Raw genomic sequence first — 16,422 nt, 5'->3', positions numbered from 1 at the left:
TATTAGGAGGCACTTATGTGGCACCTACAGAGGCGTTGCTAGGGGGGGCTGAGGGGGCTGTAGCCCCGGGTCTTTTGGTTGTAGCCCCGGTTAGAAGCTGAGGGGTTACAACAAAAAAGGTTAGCTAGCCTCCAGTCCCGACAGTCCCAAAATGAGCCTAGCCCCGGATCCTTTTCAGACCTAGCAACACCCCTGAGCACCTATAAGCCGAAACTAATGCACTGAAGTACAGCTAGGAGTGAGATGACATGTAAGGAGGGACACAGAGCTTGTGGGTGTTGTTTGGTCATTTACCCACCCATTGACTGCCCATGACCACGTTAATCTGTATGGCCATTCCCACCCACTAGCTTTCCTTCCCAACTCAAAACACATTCTCCTGTGATCTTTTTGAGCTACCTCTATGAAGAAGAATCATCAACCTTTGGTGTGTTAAAGCAAACATTGACAAAGCGAACAGTTTTGGCTTGTGCATAGGTATTAGCTTGGCGTTTACCAGGCCCTGTATTACATAATCAGGTAATCACACCATTTTCCAGCTGCTGTCCTTTTATGGCCAAGTAGTACCTGCATGGCAGTGCTTGGCAAAAGCCTGTCCCATGTCTAAAAAAAAAAGCCAAACCTAATGGCTTTGACTATTTTTTTATTTTTTATTTAATTGTAATACAAATTTACAATTTTTACAAAACAAACAGGAAGAAAGTTCATATTTATTTATTTATTGTGCATTTGTAAATTGTGCTTCGAAGCACCCACAGGACTACGAGGAGGGAACATGGGAACATGGGAATGAAAGGCAAATATAATAACAATGAAGAAAGAGAGAGGTGGTCCTACTGGGCCTTGTGAGCATTCACTACGTGCAAGCACAGACTATGCTTGTATGTCACTGTATCATACTGCATAAACAGAAACAATTATCGCTCTCTTTTCTTGCATTGGTTTGAAATGCTTATGTGATAGGGCCCCGTCTAAATTTGGAGTAATATCTATTTTCTTTTATTTTTTTTATTTTGGCACATAGTTTATAAAATCAAACCTTTACCAACTGAATAAATACATAACCAGCCTTGTATTGACTGTGTACAAAATCAAATTAGACAACAAACGAAATCCCACCTACAAAGACAATTATTTGTAGTTCAAAACTGTCCATCTTGCCAGGCGGAGTCTGGTTAGGTTATGCCTGCTGGCCCTTGTGAGCCCGCCCTTTTACCACCGCCCAGTTCTCCATTATATCCCAGATCACTCTTCATGTGCTTCCATAGTTTCTAGGACAGTCTTTACAAAGGCGAGTAGAGCCAAGGTCAGCGATAATTTCGCCCTCCCCCCCTATATTTAACATAGTCCACCATTCATCGGCATCCAATGTTGTAGTCTCCAAAAGGAATTTTCCCAGTAGCCGATTACTGTGGTCTTTCAGGGTGTGGCAAAGTATAACAAGATGATATAGTGTTTCGTTGTCCCCTCCACACAATCTACATCTGAGGTTCTTCTCCGGCAAGGGCTTCTGGGCCTCTGTGATTACCCTAATAGGAAGCAAGTTCTAATCTCTTTTTGCTCTACTTCCCATCAAACTGACAGAACAAAATGGCAAAAATATTTCACTCCATTGCAAACATTTTAATATAATATGGATTGGGCCAGAACAAGTGGTGCCCAGTACATTTGCTCCATTTGAGTACAAGGGCAATCCGTAGATAGCATGGCCCCGTGTATTGATTAGAGGGGTGGCTAACAGAATGCGTGGACTGTCCTGGAGACATTTGGGATTTGCGTTCCTCTGGAAGCCACAAGCGCAATTGGGTAGTGCCGCAGGAGGTGGGTGAGACGTTGCTTCCAAGTCATGTTCACTTAGAATCACTTATTGTGGCAGTGTCCCGGTAAAAAAAATGTGGTCTATTGAAAAGTTCTTTTAATGCAAGTTTTGCCTCCAGAAGGCACACCCTTAATGTTGTACTGTTCTTGTAAAACCAAAAGCTCCTTCTAAAAGACGTGTTTAATGTTAGACGACGTGTTGCAATGGAAATGTTGTGAGCGATTATGGTGAGAAGTGGCACAGTGCCACAGTTTTGGCTTGTGTATCGGTACTTCTGCTATAGTCCGCACAGAAAGGCCAGGCATTGAGATAGCACAACAGCGTTTCATCAATTTCTACAGGCGGTGCAGGCATGGGGTGGGTAAGGGGGGGGCAGAGAAGCACAATGAGTCAAGCCAGCATCAAAGAGCGACAACTCGGACCGAGGGCAAAGTAAGTAGCCCAATGGTGGAACTGTTGGGAGTAGGTAAGGTGCACAGAGAGAACCAAGTGACATTTCTGAGAAATGTATTGGCACATGTAAATAGCATGTAACCCAGCCAAATTGAGGCCTCATTAAGAGTACGGTGATGCTGGTAAAAACCACTGTCAAGTAGCAGTAATTCTGGTACTGCCACTTTACTGCTGCATTACCGCACTACCGTAACAGCGGTTTTGAGGGTAAAGTGGAGCATTTTCTTCCAGTATGTAGCTGGAGGTAAATTCTGCACTTCACCTTCAAAAATAGGAATTGCCAGGGTTGAGTAACCACTTACTGTAATTCTAAAGACATCTGCCTGGCGTCCTATGGACTCCAGAAATGGGGCCTTATACTGTCATGCCACCACTAGTAACCCTTTGGTAATTCTACTGGTGCAAGCGGTGGTAATGGTGTTCGAGGTTGGCAATAGTTCTCCACATTTACTGTTGATTTACTGCCTAACTCGTAATAAGGACCACTATCTTTTAGCTGTTTTGTGACAACAGTCGTAGAAAAAGTATTTCAGAAACAATGTTTTTATAACAAAATCTAAAAAAACATTCCTATCTATCACTCTCTCTAGCATTCTATCTATCCAGGCATCAAGAAACATTATTGTATGTCTAGCTACACTCCATACTATCAATCTATCCAACACATGGCCACCATTATGGGGTTACCGGTAAAACCCACTGATAGGCAGTGGGTTACCAGCAACCCTGTAACACTGTTTCTGCTGCCTGACTTCCCGGTGCCACCGGGGTATTATGGCAGGTGGCGGAGATGGTAAATTCCCATTCCCATGGAGTGCGACGGGAATGGGGACACTGAAGCACCGGCAACGTTGCTAACAGTGCCGATGCCGGTAGAGGCGTGAAAACCCGGCAGGTCAGGCCTGCTGGGAGATTCGTAGCATCTACCGTCATTGTTGTAGTTTGACATTTTGTACGTTGCTACCGACACCCTTATTTCCAGACTGCCAAACTTATAATGAAGCCCATGGTCTTCTATCAGTTATAACTTGCTAGCAGGTAATAAATAGTTAAGGCCATGTTACACACATGTTAAATTGACTCTTTGAAGGTTTGATAAAGCAAAGGGGCGGAGTGCTCGATTGAGAACTAGGAAAGTTATGCATAATACACAAAAGAAAAACAGAAATGCTCCATAAATATCCGTGTACAAAAGGTGTAAAAAAGAAAATAAACGCAACTCAACAATACTGTACAGTTGCACATGCAAATGCAGTTTATGCTTGTGCATGCTCAGCCACAAGTGCAACAACATGTACTTGCGCTCTGCAGTTTTTTGGTAACCTTGCCAAAGGTTTCCAATTTAGACAGATGGGGCGAGGATGCTAGCCCTGACAGGCATCCAGCAGACATTAACATTGTCTCTCAGGTATAAAGAAGCAGTTAAATCACCGGTGCAATGCCCAACGTGCATGCCCAACCTGCCGGTTGTGGGCAACGTTTTGGGTGAAAGTGGTCCATTGTTTCGGCGCAAGAGGGCCAATTTGATGAGTTACTTCACTATGTAGCTCGTACCGTTGACCGGTGTTAATGAACAGGTATTCTTTAAAATGCACAATTTGCACATTTTACCAAAAACACCTGCTTAGGTGCTACTGAAACAGTCTGTCACAAGAAGGAGTGAATTGGCATTTGCGACTGTGGACCACTATTTCTCTGATGCCCAAACCAATGTTGTGCCAACACTTGATGATGTCTACGATCCAGAGACTGTCATCTTTTGTCCACTCCCCATTGAGTGTATACAACATGGGGAGGCAGAAGATTTGCAGTTTCTGGTCCAAAACTGTGGAATTCGATTCCGATAGAAATCAGGACCCTCGAATCATTGGACCAGTTTTGCAGGGCCCTGAAGACGTTTTTGTTTAGATAGGGTTATCACATGGCTGTATGTTTGTTTGCATCCCTTTTTGGGCTTGACTCTGCTTTACATGAAACTGTTGTTCCAACTGTTCCACTCTACGGTTTGGTCCATCATGTGCACGATACAAATATAAAATACAAATACAAATATGCCGTAGTCCATTGCAGCAAGTTAACAGAGTCAGGAAGATGTCATGCCTGCCTCACATGTGGTGATTGCCTCCATCCTGCTATTATGTCCAATTGTGTGACTGCTGCCTGCGTCTGCTGGTAGGCCTGTGCACTGGATGCCAATACATGACTGCTTCACAGTGGAGGCTTTACTGTCAAGACTGGGGTGAACCAGCAGCAATGAGTGAGCAGGAACACTGAAAGTTGAGACTCGAGCCATCCCACACCCTCCCTGCCACCCACCACACAGCAGCCTTAGCATTGATACTGGGGGTGAAAGTGTTCATAGATAAAGCCTGGCTCAGATCTGCCGCAGCCTAGCTGAGGTGCCCGGTCTTCATGGCAGAGCTGGCTTCTTGTGATCGACGAAGGGACTGTAGGGAACAGGCGTGGCACCAGGGGGCGTGGGTGAGCAGGCAGCTGTACATCGTGCAATGGCTCAGCAAAGGACAGCCCACCCAAGGCAGGGCTTGGAAACGTCTGCACACAATCTCCAGGAAAGGCAGTCGGGCTCCTGAAGGACAGCGCTGGCCCTGAAGAAACGAATCCTGCAGAGAAATTAAAGAAAGGTTCATGAAGTGGGGAAGTGCAATTTAAACATACTATCAATACACGGCACACCACATGCCAATCTAGCACCCTGTCATTCCCTCTCACTCGCCATGCACGCTTTACTATCAATACACGGCACACCACGTGCCAATCTAGCACCCTGTCATTCCCTCTCACTCGCCATGCACGCTTTACTATCAATACACGGCACACCACGTGCCAATCTAGCACCCTGTCATTCCCTCTCACTCGCCATGCACGCTTTACTATAAATACACGGCACACCACATGCCAATCTAGCACCCTGTCATTCCCTCTCACTCGCCATACACGCTTTACTATAAATACACGGCACATCACATGCCAATTTAGCACCCTGTCATTCCCTCTCACTCGCCATGCACGCTTTACTATCAATACACGGCACACCACATGCCAATCTAGCACCCTGTCATTCCCTCTCACTCGCAATGTACGCTTTACTATCAATACACGGCACACCACATGCCAATCTAGCACCCTGTGATTCCCTCTCACTCGCCATGCACGCTTTACTATAAATACACGGCACACCACATGCCAATCTAGCACCCTGTGATTCCCTCTCACTCGCCATGCACGCTTTACTATCAATACACGGCACACCACATGCCAATCTAGCACCCTGTCATTCCCTCTCACTCGCCATGCACGCTTTACTATCAATACACGGCACACCACATGCCAATCTAGCACCCTGTCATTCCCTCTCACTCGCCATGCACGCTTTACTATCAATACACGGCACACCACATGCCAATCTAGCACTCTGTCTTTCTCTCTCACTCGCCATGATTTACTATCAATACACGGCACACCACATGCCAATCTAGCACCCTGGCATTCCCTCTCACTCGCCATGCACGCTTTACTATCAATACACGGCACACCACGTGCCAATCTAGCACCCTGTCATTCCCTCTCACTCGCAATGCACGCTTTACTATCAATACACGGCACACCACATGCCAATCTAGCACCCTGTCATTCTCTCTCACTCGCCATGCTCGCTTTACTATCAATACACAGCACATCACATGCCAATCTAGCACTCTGTCTTTCTCTCTCACTCGCCATGCTCGCTTTACTATCAATACACAGCACACCACATGCCAATCTAGCACTCTGTCTTTCTCTCTCACTCGCCATGCTCGCTTTACTATCAATACACAGCACACCACATGCCAATTTAGCACTCTGTCTTTCTCACTCGCCATGCACGCTTTACTATCAATACACGGCACACCACATGCCAATATAGCACCCTGTCATTCCCTCTCACTCGCCATGCTCGCTTTACTATCAATACACGGCACACCACATGCCAATCTAGCACTCTGTCTTTCTCTCTCACTCGCCATGATTTACTATCAATACACAGCACACCACATGCCAATCTAGCACTCTGTCTTTCTCTCTCACTCGCCATGCTTGCTTTACTATCAATACCCGGCACACCACATGCCAATCTAGCACCCTGTCATTCCCTCTCACTCGCAATGCACGCTTTACTATCAATACCCGGCACACCACATGCCAATCTAGCACCCTGTCATTCCCTCTCACTCGCAATGCACGCTTTACTATCAATACATGGCACACCACATGCCAATCTAGCACCCTGTCATTCCCTCTCACTCGCCATGCTCGCTTTACTATCAATACACGGCACACCACATGTCAATCCTGCACCCTGTCATTCCCTCTCACTCGCAATGCACGCTTTACTATCAATACACGGCACACCACATGCCAATATAGCACTCTGTCTTTCTCTCTCACTCGCCATGCTCGCTTTACTATCAATACACGGCACACCACATGTCAATCCTGCACCCTGTCATTCCCTCTCACTCGCAATGCACGCTTTACTATCAATACACGGCACACCACATGCCAATATAGCACTCTGTCTTTCTCTCTCACTCGCCATGATTTACTATCAATACACAGCACACCACATGCCAATCTAGCACTCTGTCTTTCTCTCTCACTCGCCATGCTCGCTTTACTATCAATACACAGCACATCACATGCCAATCTAGCACTCTGTCTTTCTCTCTCACTCGCCATGCTCGCTTTACTAACAATACACAGCACACCACATGCCAATCTAGCACTCTGTCTTTCTCACTCGCCATGCTCGCTTTCTTTTATGGACTCATTCTATGTCTGTGTATCTCTGGGCGAGAGCCACACATTTTCAGGAAGCACCCAGCTGTTGCTGACATCAACACGATCAGAGAAATAACACAGATGAGGAAACTTGAAGGGGGCAGAGGCGTTGCTGGGGAGGCTTAGGAGCTATAGCCCCGGGTCTTTTGGTTGAACACACAGATAGAAGCTCTGGGGCTACAACAAAAAGGCTTGCTAGCCCCGAGTCCCGACAGTCCCGACATTAGCGTAGCCCCAGAACTTTTCCAGACCTAGCAACACCCTTGGCAGGGAGTTTTTTTATGCTTAAATGTAGAAAGATTAGCCACAACAGAACCATCCCCGGAGGTGGGGGCCAGCCTGATATTTGCAGACACTGTCATTGTCATCATAGTGAGGGTTCCTGGTCCCTATTGGGGATGTGGAGGGGATGTGGATAGCATTAGCAGGAGGGTGGGGGGAGGATGCCTTTAAGGGACCACAGGACCATGATGCAGCGTCTACAATTGTGGTGATTTGCTCATGTCGGTAATGATTAGGGTTTGTGCATGCTAACACAAATGTGCAGGTTCGGCAGCATTCCCAATTAATCATGGGCCAGCATGCATAGTTACATTGTTTCTTGGCACTCACAGAAGAAACAGAGGATTAGTTTTAATTTGAGAGCACCCCCTTTCCATGAAGGAAGGACATTTGAGAGACAAAATGGTGTCTATTCTTGACAAAATAAGCTTTTAAAATAAGGAAATTATTTAATAGCGAACATTGCAAACACGCTCTCTTGCACACTGTTTTGCTTTCTTTTAGATAGTTGTAGTTTATCACTGGTCATCCCTGGGAGACAGTAGCACATTAGAACCTGTCTAAACATGTCTGATTAAATGAGATGTCTGGGATGAGCGGCACGAGGAGGCCTTTATCCAGCTCAGGTGGGATACATTAGTTTGGAATCCATCAATACATAAATCTGTTCTCGGTGAAAATGTTCCCTGCGCCCCTAAAAAGCTTCCCCCGCATATTCTAGGATGTGTATAACTTGCTATTATGTGCTCCATTCCTAGAATATTTGAGGATTTGATTTTCTTGGCCGTGCAAATATGGGGAAATGTCGCCCCCTGGCGACCTTCTCCCAGGCGACTTTATCACTGGATGCCAATAAATCCTTAAGCCGCTAATGGGTCTCCCTGGACTCTGCATAGGTTCCCTCCTTGAAGCCAGAGCAGGCTTGTTCCCTTATAAGTGGGAAAGTGGGAGTGAATGCGCATGGGCTCTGGATGATGGCGTCACCTGTCCTCTTGCCGTCCTTTAGGTGTCTTATTAGTGCTGAGCATTGGCTCGATTCTTTTGTCACACAGCGCGTGATAATGCAAGATGGCTCTTGTGGGTTAGGCGTAGAAACTGGGGGGGGGATATGTCTCACCTTTCCTCATCTATTGGCTCATTAGTGAAAGTAGTAACACATCAGCTAGAACCTTGTTTTAAGGGGAGATCATCTTTTTAACCCCAAGACAGTGACGTCTTAAGAATGAGCATTAGAGGCTGTATTGCAGAACCTTTGCAGAGGTGCAAGTGCAATTTATTTTAAGGTGTTTTTTCACAGGGGCAATGTTTTCCCTAGTGTCAATAGGGGACGGAGATAGCCAGGGCCATTTTAAGCCTTTTTGGGCCAAGGGCATGGACATGTTTGGGGCCCCCCTCCACCAAACCAAAGGAATAAAGTGATCAAGAATATCTGGTGGCACTCTCCCCCCTCCCACAACGTGATCATAACCTACAGGTTGATTGATATGCTGCCTCCCAGCATTCAAAATAACATGTTTACTCCCTTTAAGTCCCCTTACCCTCTTCATTCTTGCTCTAATCAGAATGATAAACAAGTAGCATTTGAAGGCCAACATTTGCAATCTACGACGAGGTTACTTCTCTTCTAGTATAGAAACAGGATACTTTTTATCAATAGCATCCGGGAAGGTATGCAGCCTGCAGTATTAATGCGGGACTGTATGTATAAGGTACATGTAACCCAGAATAGGCAGAGAACTCACATTATCTGCATCAGAGAAAGCAAAAGTGCTCAAGCATGGATAGAGGAGACCAATTGTAAGGAAGAAGAAAGCTACACATACTATAGCCTGGACAGTGAATGCAGATTAGAAGCTACCAGGAAGGTGCCTCTACCCAGAAAGACTGAGATTAGAAGTGGGACAGGGTTTTCAAATAGTGTTGCCATTAGAGATCAAGAGTTTAAGTGCCTGTGATGTGCAGTATATCAATGCTCACTATTATAGTGGAAGCAACACTATAGCCAGTAAAACCCGAGTGAGGCTTTTATTAAGATCATACCCTGAGAAGGAAATCAATCACTCTGAAGGGCTGACAATTTTAAAAAGAGCAGGGACTTGGAATTCTGAGAGGTTAGGCAATAGATTACTACATGAGATGCCCAGTATCACATATAGCTTAAGGGGTGAAGCTGGGATTTGTGCCAACTCTGCAATTTCTGCATTTGAACACTTTCTTTTCCAGCTCTTACCGTGTACTAAAACAATCTCATTTTATAAAACTGACTTGCAAAGTACACAAATCACATTTCCAAACCGGACCATTTTTAAAACCAAAATATTACAGGAGGTTGTTACGCAAAATGGGAATGATTCTAGCTTCATTCTCTCCATCATCAAGGGAAGTATATAAGTATCAGCAGACCCATCGATGTGATGTAGCAGATTTAATCTAGGTGTGCCTTTTGTACGTTTAAGCTTTAAATACTTCCAAAACAATGGCTTGTGAAATTGTCATTCATAAACGTGCAGAAAAACCTTTGACTTTTATACAAAAAGCAAAATGTTTTTTGTGTCAAACGAGCAGACCTTAAAATATGCTTGCACAAGGTCTACAACATCTGGCCCGCTCTCTCCTATCTACCACCACTTCCACTCAAATGGCCTTCATAAGAAAAAAGATCAAGTAATGAGCTATACGATGCCACCAGCATGCAAAAAGGTAAACCTCACAGTAGATAGCAAAGTAATGCAAGATATATTATTTGATTTGACCAGGATCACTGTATTGTCTGCTGGCAAAGCCAGGATACAAGCATGAATACTTTGGTTCCACAGTCTTGAATTTGGATACTTATTCACCTCTTGGACTAATAGTTTATTCTCAACTTTGGAGGGAATTGCCTAGGTTTTAGAACCCCCCATCTGAACAAACCCATTTCTAGACCTTCACCACATGAATGACATGTTCATTTCTATAGCAACCCCTATCTGGTGCAGGGACATTGCTGATAATAGCACCTTTTATGCTGTAAAACCAAGTACATATGCAGGTAGGTCTATAAACTTCAGACATAGGAAAGGTTCAGTCATCCTTGCTGGAATGTGCTCTTCTAATCTTTCATATGAACACGTATCTCTGCAATGAGTGATTAACACACTGAGCTAACTTCTGAATCATTGTGACACTCAATTTATGAATATGGATTTCAACTTTGGCTATTGCAATGATCAACATAATTCCCAGAGGAAGGAAAGAATGCTACAGAAGTTGTGCCATATGGAACCCACAAACTATGGGCCTCATTACACGGATGGCGGTAAGGGTTTACTGGTACCGGTATTTTACTGGTACCGGTAAATCCTTACCGCCTTACTACGAGGTCCCTTTGCGGGTTGGGGAATTTAATGCCTGCTTTTTGCAGGCGTTAAAAACCATACCCGCAAAGGGACCAGTGGAGCTAATTACGGTACCGCAATTTGCGGTACCGTAATTAGCGCCTTCCCCATTCCCATAGAGCCCTATGGGGCAAAAATGGGAATGGCGAAGGGCAATGGTGGAAGGGGGAATTACCGCCCCACCAACCTTGGAATAGGGCGGTAATTCCCCTTTCCACTAAGGCGGTGCCAGTATTTTAACGGCATGAACCATGGCGCTACCGCCATGGTTCACCGCCATCCGTGTAATGAGGCCCTATGTATTCCACAGTGAACACAGAAAGTATTACATGATTAATTGATCAAGGCAGAATGTACTTGTCAAACCTGACAGGCAATAGGTTTAGCACCTCAGCAGCATGCCATCAAATCTTCTGGCATGTGCTATTTAAGTCTGACGCACAATGGAATCTTACTTTAGATCAGGTAGCCTTGTGGGGCCCCCCTCCAAGGTGGGGACCCTGGGCAAGTGCCCCTTTTGCCCTCCCATAAAAACGTCTCTGGTAATAGCACTAAGACAAGCATTGCCCAGGTAGAAAAGTACACTGAGAGGATACAAAGGTGCACTCGAATATTACCACGAGGTGCTAATAACATAGCTGTTTATAGAATGCCTTGCACACATCATTATGAATGCGGGCAGACCACCAGAAGTACACAGTAGCCCTGAAAACCAAACGGTTTTCCAGAGCTTAGTGTGCAGGGGGTCTCCAAACTGAGTCCCGGAGTGCTAGAATCACACCTGCCTTTCAGAATAGCCACCCCCTGTTGGAATAACTCCCATTTTGGATACGCTGTGCTCCAATGCTTTTATGTGACTATTACCAAAACACGGAGTGGATTTTGCTCCCTAGAATGGGATTTGGAGACCGCGGGTCTGATTCTTCCAGCATTCTTTCCTTCTGAAAATATGCCCACACTTTTCTAGGAATACTCTCTGCCTGCAAACGTCGTTGAGTGAAACTGCAAGTTGGATGTGTTCATGTATTCGCCATCATTGTAATTGTAATTGGTTATTTATAACTTGCTTAATACCCAGAGGTTTCTAAGCACGGGCACGAGGATCGAACCTGTGTTGCTCTGCATCATCTTGTTTCCAAGGCGTTTGCGTTGACCCTGAGCTATCCTCCTGAGATCGTGATGTTAACAGCCTATCATGAAGACACTCATCACAAGTTGGCCGGTATACCAGCTGGGATACTACCCACCCTTATGTGCGTTAGCGCCCACCCCTCCTGCGGTATTACCGCCAGATCATGGGTTGGGTGCTAACTGTTACTCCCCATTCCCCATTGGACCCAATGGGGAATTTCTGGGGCAATTACTGCACAGTAATACCGCCACTGGTAATTGCACCGAAAATGCACATTTTTCCAGCGTGTTTACCCCCATCTCTAAGCTGGGGGTAAACATGGCAGGCTCGAGAATGGGCATACCCTTAAATACGGCAGTAACAGCATTAGCGCCGCATTTCAGGGCTATCGCCCAACTCTTGATGGGGCCCTAAGTCTGGTAAAGTACCCTTAGGCAGCTGCACATTCATGTTGGATCCCCTGGTTATCCACCTACTGCATAATAACCTCATTGCTCTTGGGAAATAGGGACTTACTGGGTCATTCCAACCTTGGAGGACCCGGTAAATCACCATTCCGAGAACCATTCCCCATTCCCATTCGAGCCCCCATAGGGCTCAATGGGAATGGGGCTGGAGCTAATAACGGTCCCGCTAATAGCGGGCCCGTTATTAGCTCTCTGGTCCCTTAGCAGCTAAGGGACCTCGGAATAGGGCGGTAAGGGTTTACCAGCACCGGTCTCCTTACCGGTGCCCTTTAACCCTTACTGCCCTCCTCGTAACGAGGCCCACTGTAGAGTCACTTTACCTGCTGCTCTAAATAATGTGAGGAATTTTTGGCAAGAACAGGTAGGCTATTCCCTGAAGCTTCAAAAAGCCCAGTTAAGTTGGATAAGCTGGTGTGCAGAAGTGGGCACAGGTGATAGTGCCCTGAATGCGTCCCAGCACCTGCATTTCAGCTCTCTCAAGACAGTCCACAGATAAGCATCACATAGGGAGCATGTATGAAGGACAGTGCGCCGGCCACTAATAAGGCAGTGATCTGAATGCCTGGCTTTGGCAAAAGGCAATGGGGCTCGTCACAGAAAAAGGGCCTCAACATTTGAACGAGAAATCGTCTCCCTCACCCTCTACCTACATTCTCTATTCTTCCAACACATGTAGAAGCAACCCCTTTAGTGGCTGTGCATTCTCTGTAAGAGACACAGGGCTCTGCAACGCGTCACCAGAGATGTTGCTGGAGGAGATGTGGGGGGCTTAGGGGGTTATAGCCCCAGGTCGTTTGGTAGTAGCCCCAGATAGAAGCTCAGGCGCTACAACCAAAATGCTAGCTAGCCCCGAGTCCCACTTTTCCCGACATTGGCCTAGCCCCTGACCTCTTCCAGACCTAGAAACACCCCTGCGCATAACCATTGAAAGTTACAGACATTGTGGCCCTGTTGGTGTTCTGAAGGGCTGTGAAGTGACATGATGCTGGGAGCTGTGCTGAATTCCATGCCATTACTCTGGTAGCCAACCTCGTATCAATGGCAGCCCACTCTTGCCATTCAGTGGCACGCCATGCATGGAGCCGCCATCATACCAGTGGCATCACACTGGAGGCAGCCCCTGACTCCAATGATAGGACAATGCCCCTATTTCAGTGGCATTACACTGCAAGGTGCCCTCACTACAGGGCATCACACTGGCCCTTATTACAGTGCCATCACTTTAGAAGCTGCCCTACTCCAGTGGCATCCTACTGAGTATTGCCCTTAATGCAGAGGCATCACCCTGGGCGCTGCACTCACCCCATTGACATGGTACTGCCCTTATTTTAGTGGCATCACACTAGGAACTCCCCCTGCTCTAGTGGCATGTTTTTGGGAGTTGCCCTTATTTCAATGGCATCACACTGAGAACTCCCTTGTTTTTGTGGCATCACGCTGGGTGCTGCCCTCGCTTCAGTGAAATAATGTGACTGTTTCAGTGGTATCACACTGGGAGCTGTCCTCACTCCCATATCATCACACTGGGAACAGCCCTTATTTCATATATATCACACTGGGAGATGCCCTTATGCCAGTGCACTGTCACTGCAGGTGAAGACCCTGCTTACCTTGCACTGATTCTCGGTACCCGTGTAAAGTATCCATCACCTTATTCCAGGCCTGAGCAGATTGCAGAATGCAGCCAGGCTCCAATATTGATGAATGAAGAATACGACAAGTGTATTGATCCTAGGTCCTGTGTAGAGTAGTGTGACGAATCTGAGGATGTTGTCACTTCTTCTCTAGGGGGAGACCTCCCCCAGGGGGCCGGGGCAGTGCGCCCACAGAATGATAATCCCCCTGGAGGTGGTGCACTGGGAGAGGGTCAGCTGGGAAGGGAAGCCTCTTTTGGGATTAGGGACAACCATCCCCAGGAGGCACACAATCTGCTCACTATAATAAACCTCCACACCTCCCACAAGCAGAAACCCCCTTCACTACTACCAGATAGTAGCACCATATGTTATTGTGAGGTCAATTGACATCAGGGTTTAGAATGGTTTGGTAACCCTAGAAATACTATGACGAAGAAGATGACTGGAGGTCTGAGGATCACTCCTCAGAAGGAGAGTGACTGGTCTAGTTGTTTTTTTTTTTATCACTGATTATCCCCGGGAAATACAAATGGGCTGAGCAAAGCCAATGAGGGGAGAGGCAACTACCAGCCAGGAAGTGCGGGAGACACAGAGCTGGTGTGCAAGGGACCACAGTCGAGGAAGCCGAACGAAGGGAACGAGAAGCCCACCCAAGGAGGAGGACCTCCTAGACACGCTGCCCCAGCGAACCCTCAGGCGTCCCATGATCCAGTCTGCTACCAGGGAGTGGACCCTCATTCGGAGAAGGGGAAGCCGACGCGTGGACAGACCGTCCACGAGCAACCAAACCCGGACGAAGAACAAGCGGCACGGACACCGCTGACCAGAAATGCCACCCGAACATCTATGGACGCTCTAAGCGAAGCACTGCTGCCCGAGAGTCGTCTACCATAGGAAACAGGCACGGGTGCAGAGAGAAGGGTGCTGGAGGTCCAGGAAAGCATAGAAAGCCATGAGAGACTGAGTGTAAATGGGTCTGGGACCCTGAGACAAAGTGAAAACGTATCAAAACAAACTCATGCTTGGCAGAACAGAGAGGCGAGATGTTATGAAGAAACAGTACAAGTTTGTGATCTGTATCCAAGAAAGCAACTATGAATACCGCCAACAAGTTCAGTATGTTTGAGTTATTTTTGTGCAGGGCCAGCTTCTCAAGCAGTTTCCTCAGGAAAGGGGCGATGGAGATGTGGCGATAGTTGGCTGGGCAGGAAGCTTCTGCCAACATTTTTTTAAGGACGGGGCACACAAGGGAGTGCATTAGGTTAAGTCAAAAGTGTTAGGGTTAGAGTTAGGTTTTGGGACACGACTGTGACTATTTTATTTTGACATCTTGACTGTTTTCACTAGTTCTTTTTAGGCAGGCAACTCCTTCTTAGTTTTAGGGATAGAGGGGCCTTTTCCCAACCTTACGTGATCAATAACAGTCTATATCCAATGCCACCAATCTGTCCGAACCTTACTTCTGGTATCTCACAGTAGCCATCACTTTAACGAAGTCCTTGCGGAATGCAGCCACTATATTCATTTTCAGGTGAACTTAGAATGTAGCCATGGCACTGAATTTAGGTAAACGCAGAATAAACACAGACTATTCTAGGGATCTAAGTTTATTGAAGAATCTAGCATTATACTGAATATAAGTGAAAATAAGTATGTTAGCCAAGGTTTGAATCTAAAGAACGTGCAGTGCAGTTAGATGTTGATTCTAGAATAATCTTGATGGTAATCTAGGCACTGATCCTAGATCATACAGAATTTAACCTCTAAATTATAGTAAATTGATTCAGAGTTAGCCATCATATTAATCCTGGGGTGCTGTTTAAAATCTAGACAATGCATTTAACCCCTCACTCTCCATGCAATGGAAAACTAGCCAAAGGCACGGCCACAGACCCGCACGCACCTGCCATCATACACCACATGAAGACACTTTGCACAACACCTCTGCCATAAGAATGCAGCTACCGTCATGACAAGACTTCAATAAGTAGCTGCACGCATAATTTCTCTCCCGCTCTCGCATACCCCCCCCCTAGACCACTTATCTCCATCCATCTGCATGCCAGCTCGACATGGGGGGCTTGCAGGGACTTGGCCACCCCTCATATCATCGTACTGGCCAATATGCACACACGCATACTATCACCTCCTCGAATTTCTTCCCATAACCGGACTACGGTCCCCCAAGGGCGTTCAACCTATAGCGCTTTGTGACCATATTAATGGTGAAAGAGGTTATACAAATGACACAGTAAATTACCTGAGCAGGACTCTTCCATTGGACAGGGCAGACAGACTCTGGGAAGCATGTTTGTTGTAGAGGTTGTATAAGGACGGAAGCTGCTGGTAACTGTGGCCTCCATCATCTGTTGGGCGATGTGGGAGGTGTGGGTGGGCTGTAAGGGAACACAAGAGT

The 16,422-nt window shown here is 46.4% G+C and overlaps 1 protein-coding gene across 1 annotated transcript in view; it reads right to left on the bottom strand.

Moving 5' to 3' along the window:
- Positions 1-626: 626 nt before the first annotated feature.
- PAX4 (paired box 4) overlaps positions 627-16,422 on the bottom strand; it is a 465,469-nt gene continuing 449,673 nt past the window's right edge. The window contains exons 9-10 of the mRNA XM_069629565.1: positions 16,267-16,402; positions 627-4,893 (exon numbers count right to left, since the gene is read on the bottom strand). Of these exons, the coding sequence (XP_069485666.1) occupies positions 4,601-4,893; positions 16,267-16,402 (429 nt within the window). The 3' untranslated portion in view covers positions 627-4,600. The remainder of the gene's footprint in view (positions 4,894-16,266; positions 16,403-16,422) is intronic.

The sequence above is a fragment of the Ambystoma mexicanum genome, chromosome 12, assembly GCF_040938575.1.
Source record: "Ambystoma mexicanum isolate Mex_15411 chromosome 12, UKY_AmexF1_1, whole genome shotgun sequence".
Classification (NCBI taxonomy): domain Eukaryota; kingdom Metazoa; phylum Chordata; class Amphibia; order Caudata; family Ambystomatidae; genus Ambystoma; species Ambystoma mexicanum.
This window is presented reverse-complemented; position numbering and strand designations above follow the sequence as displayed.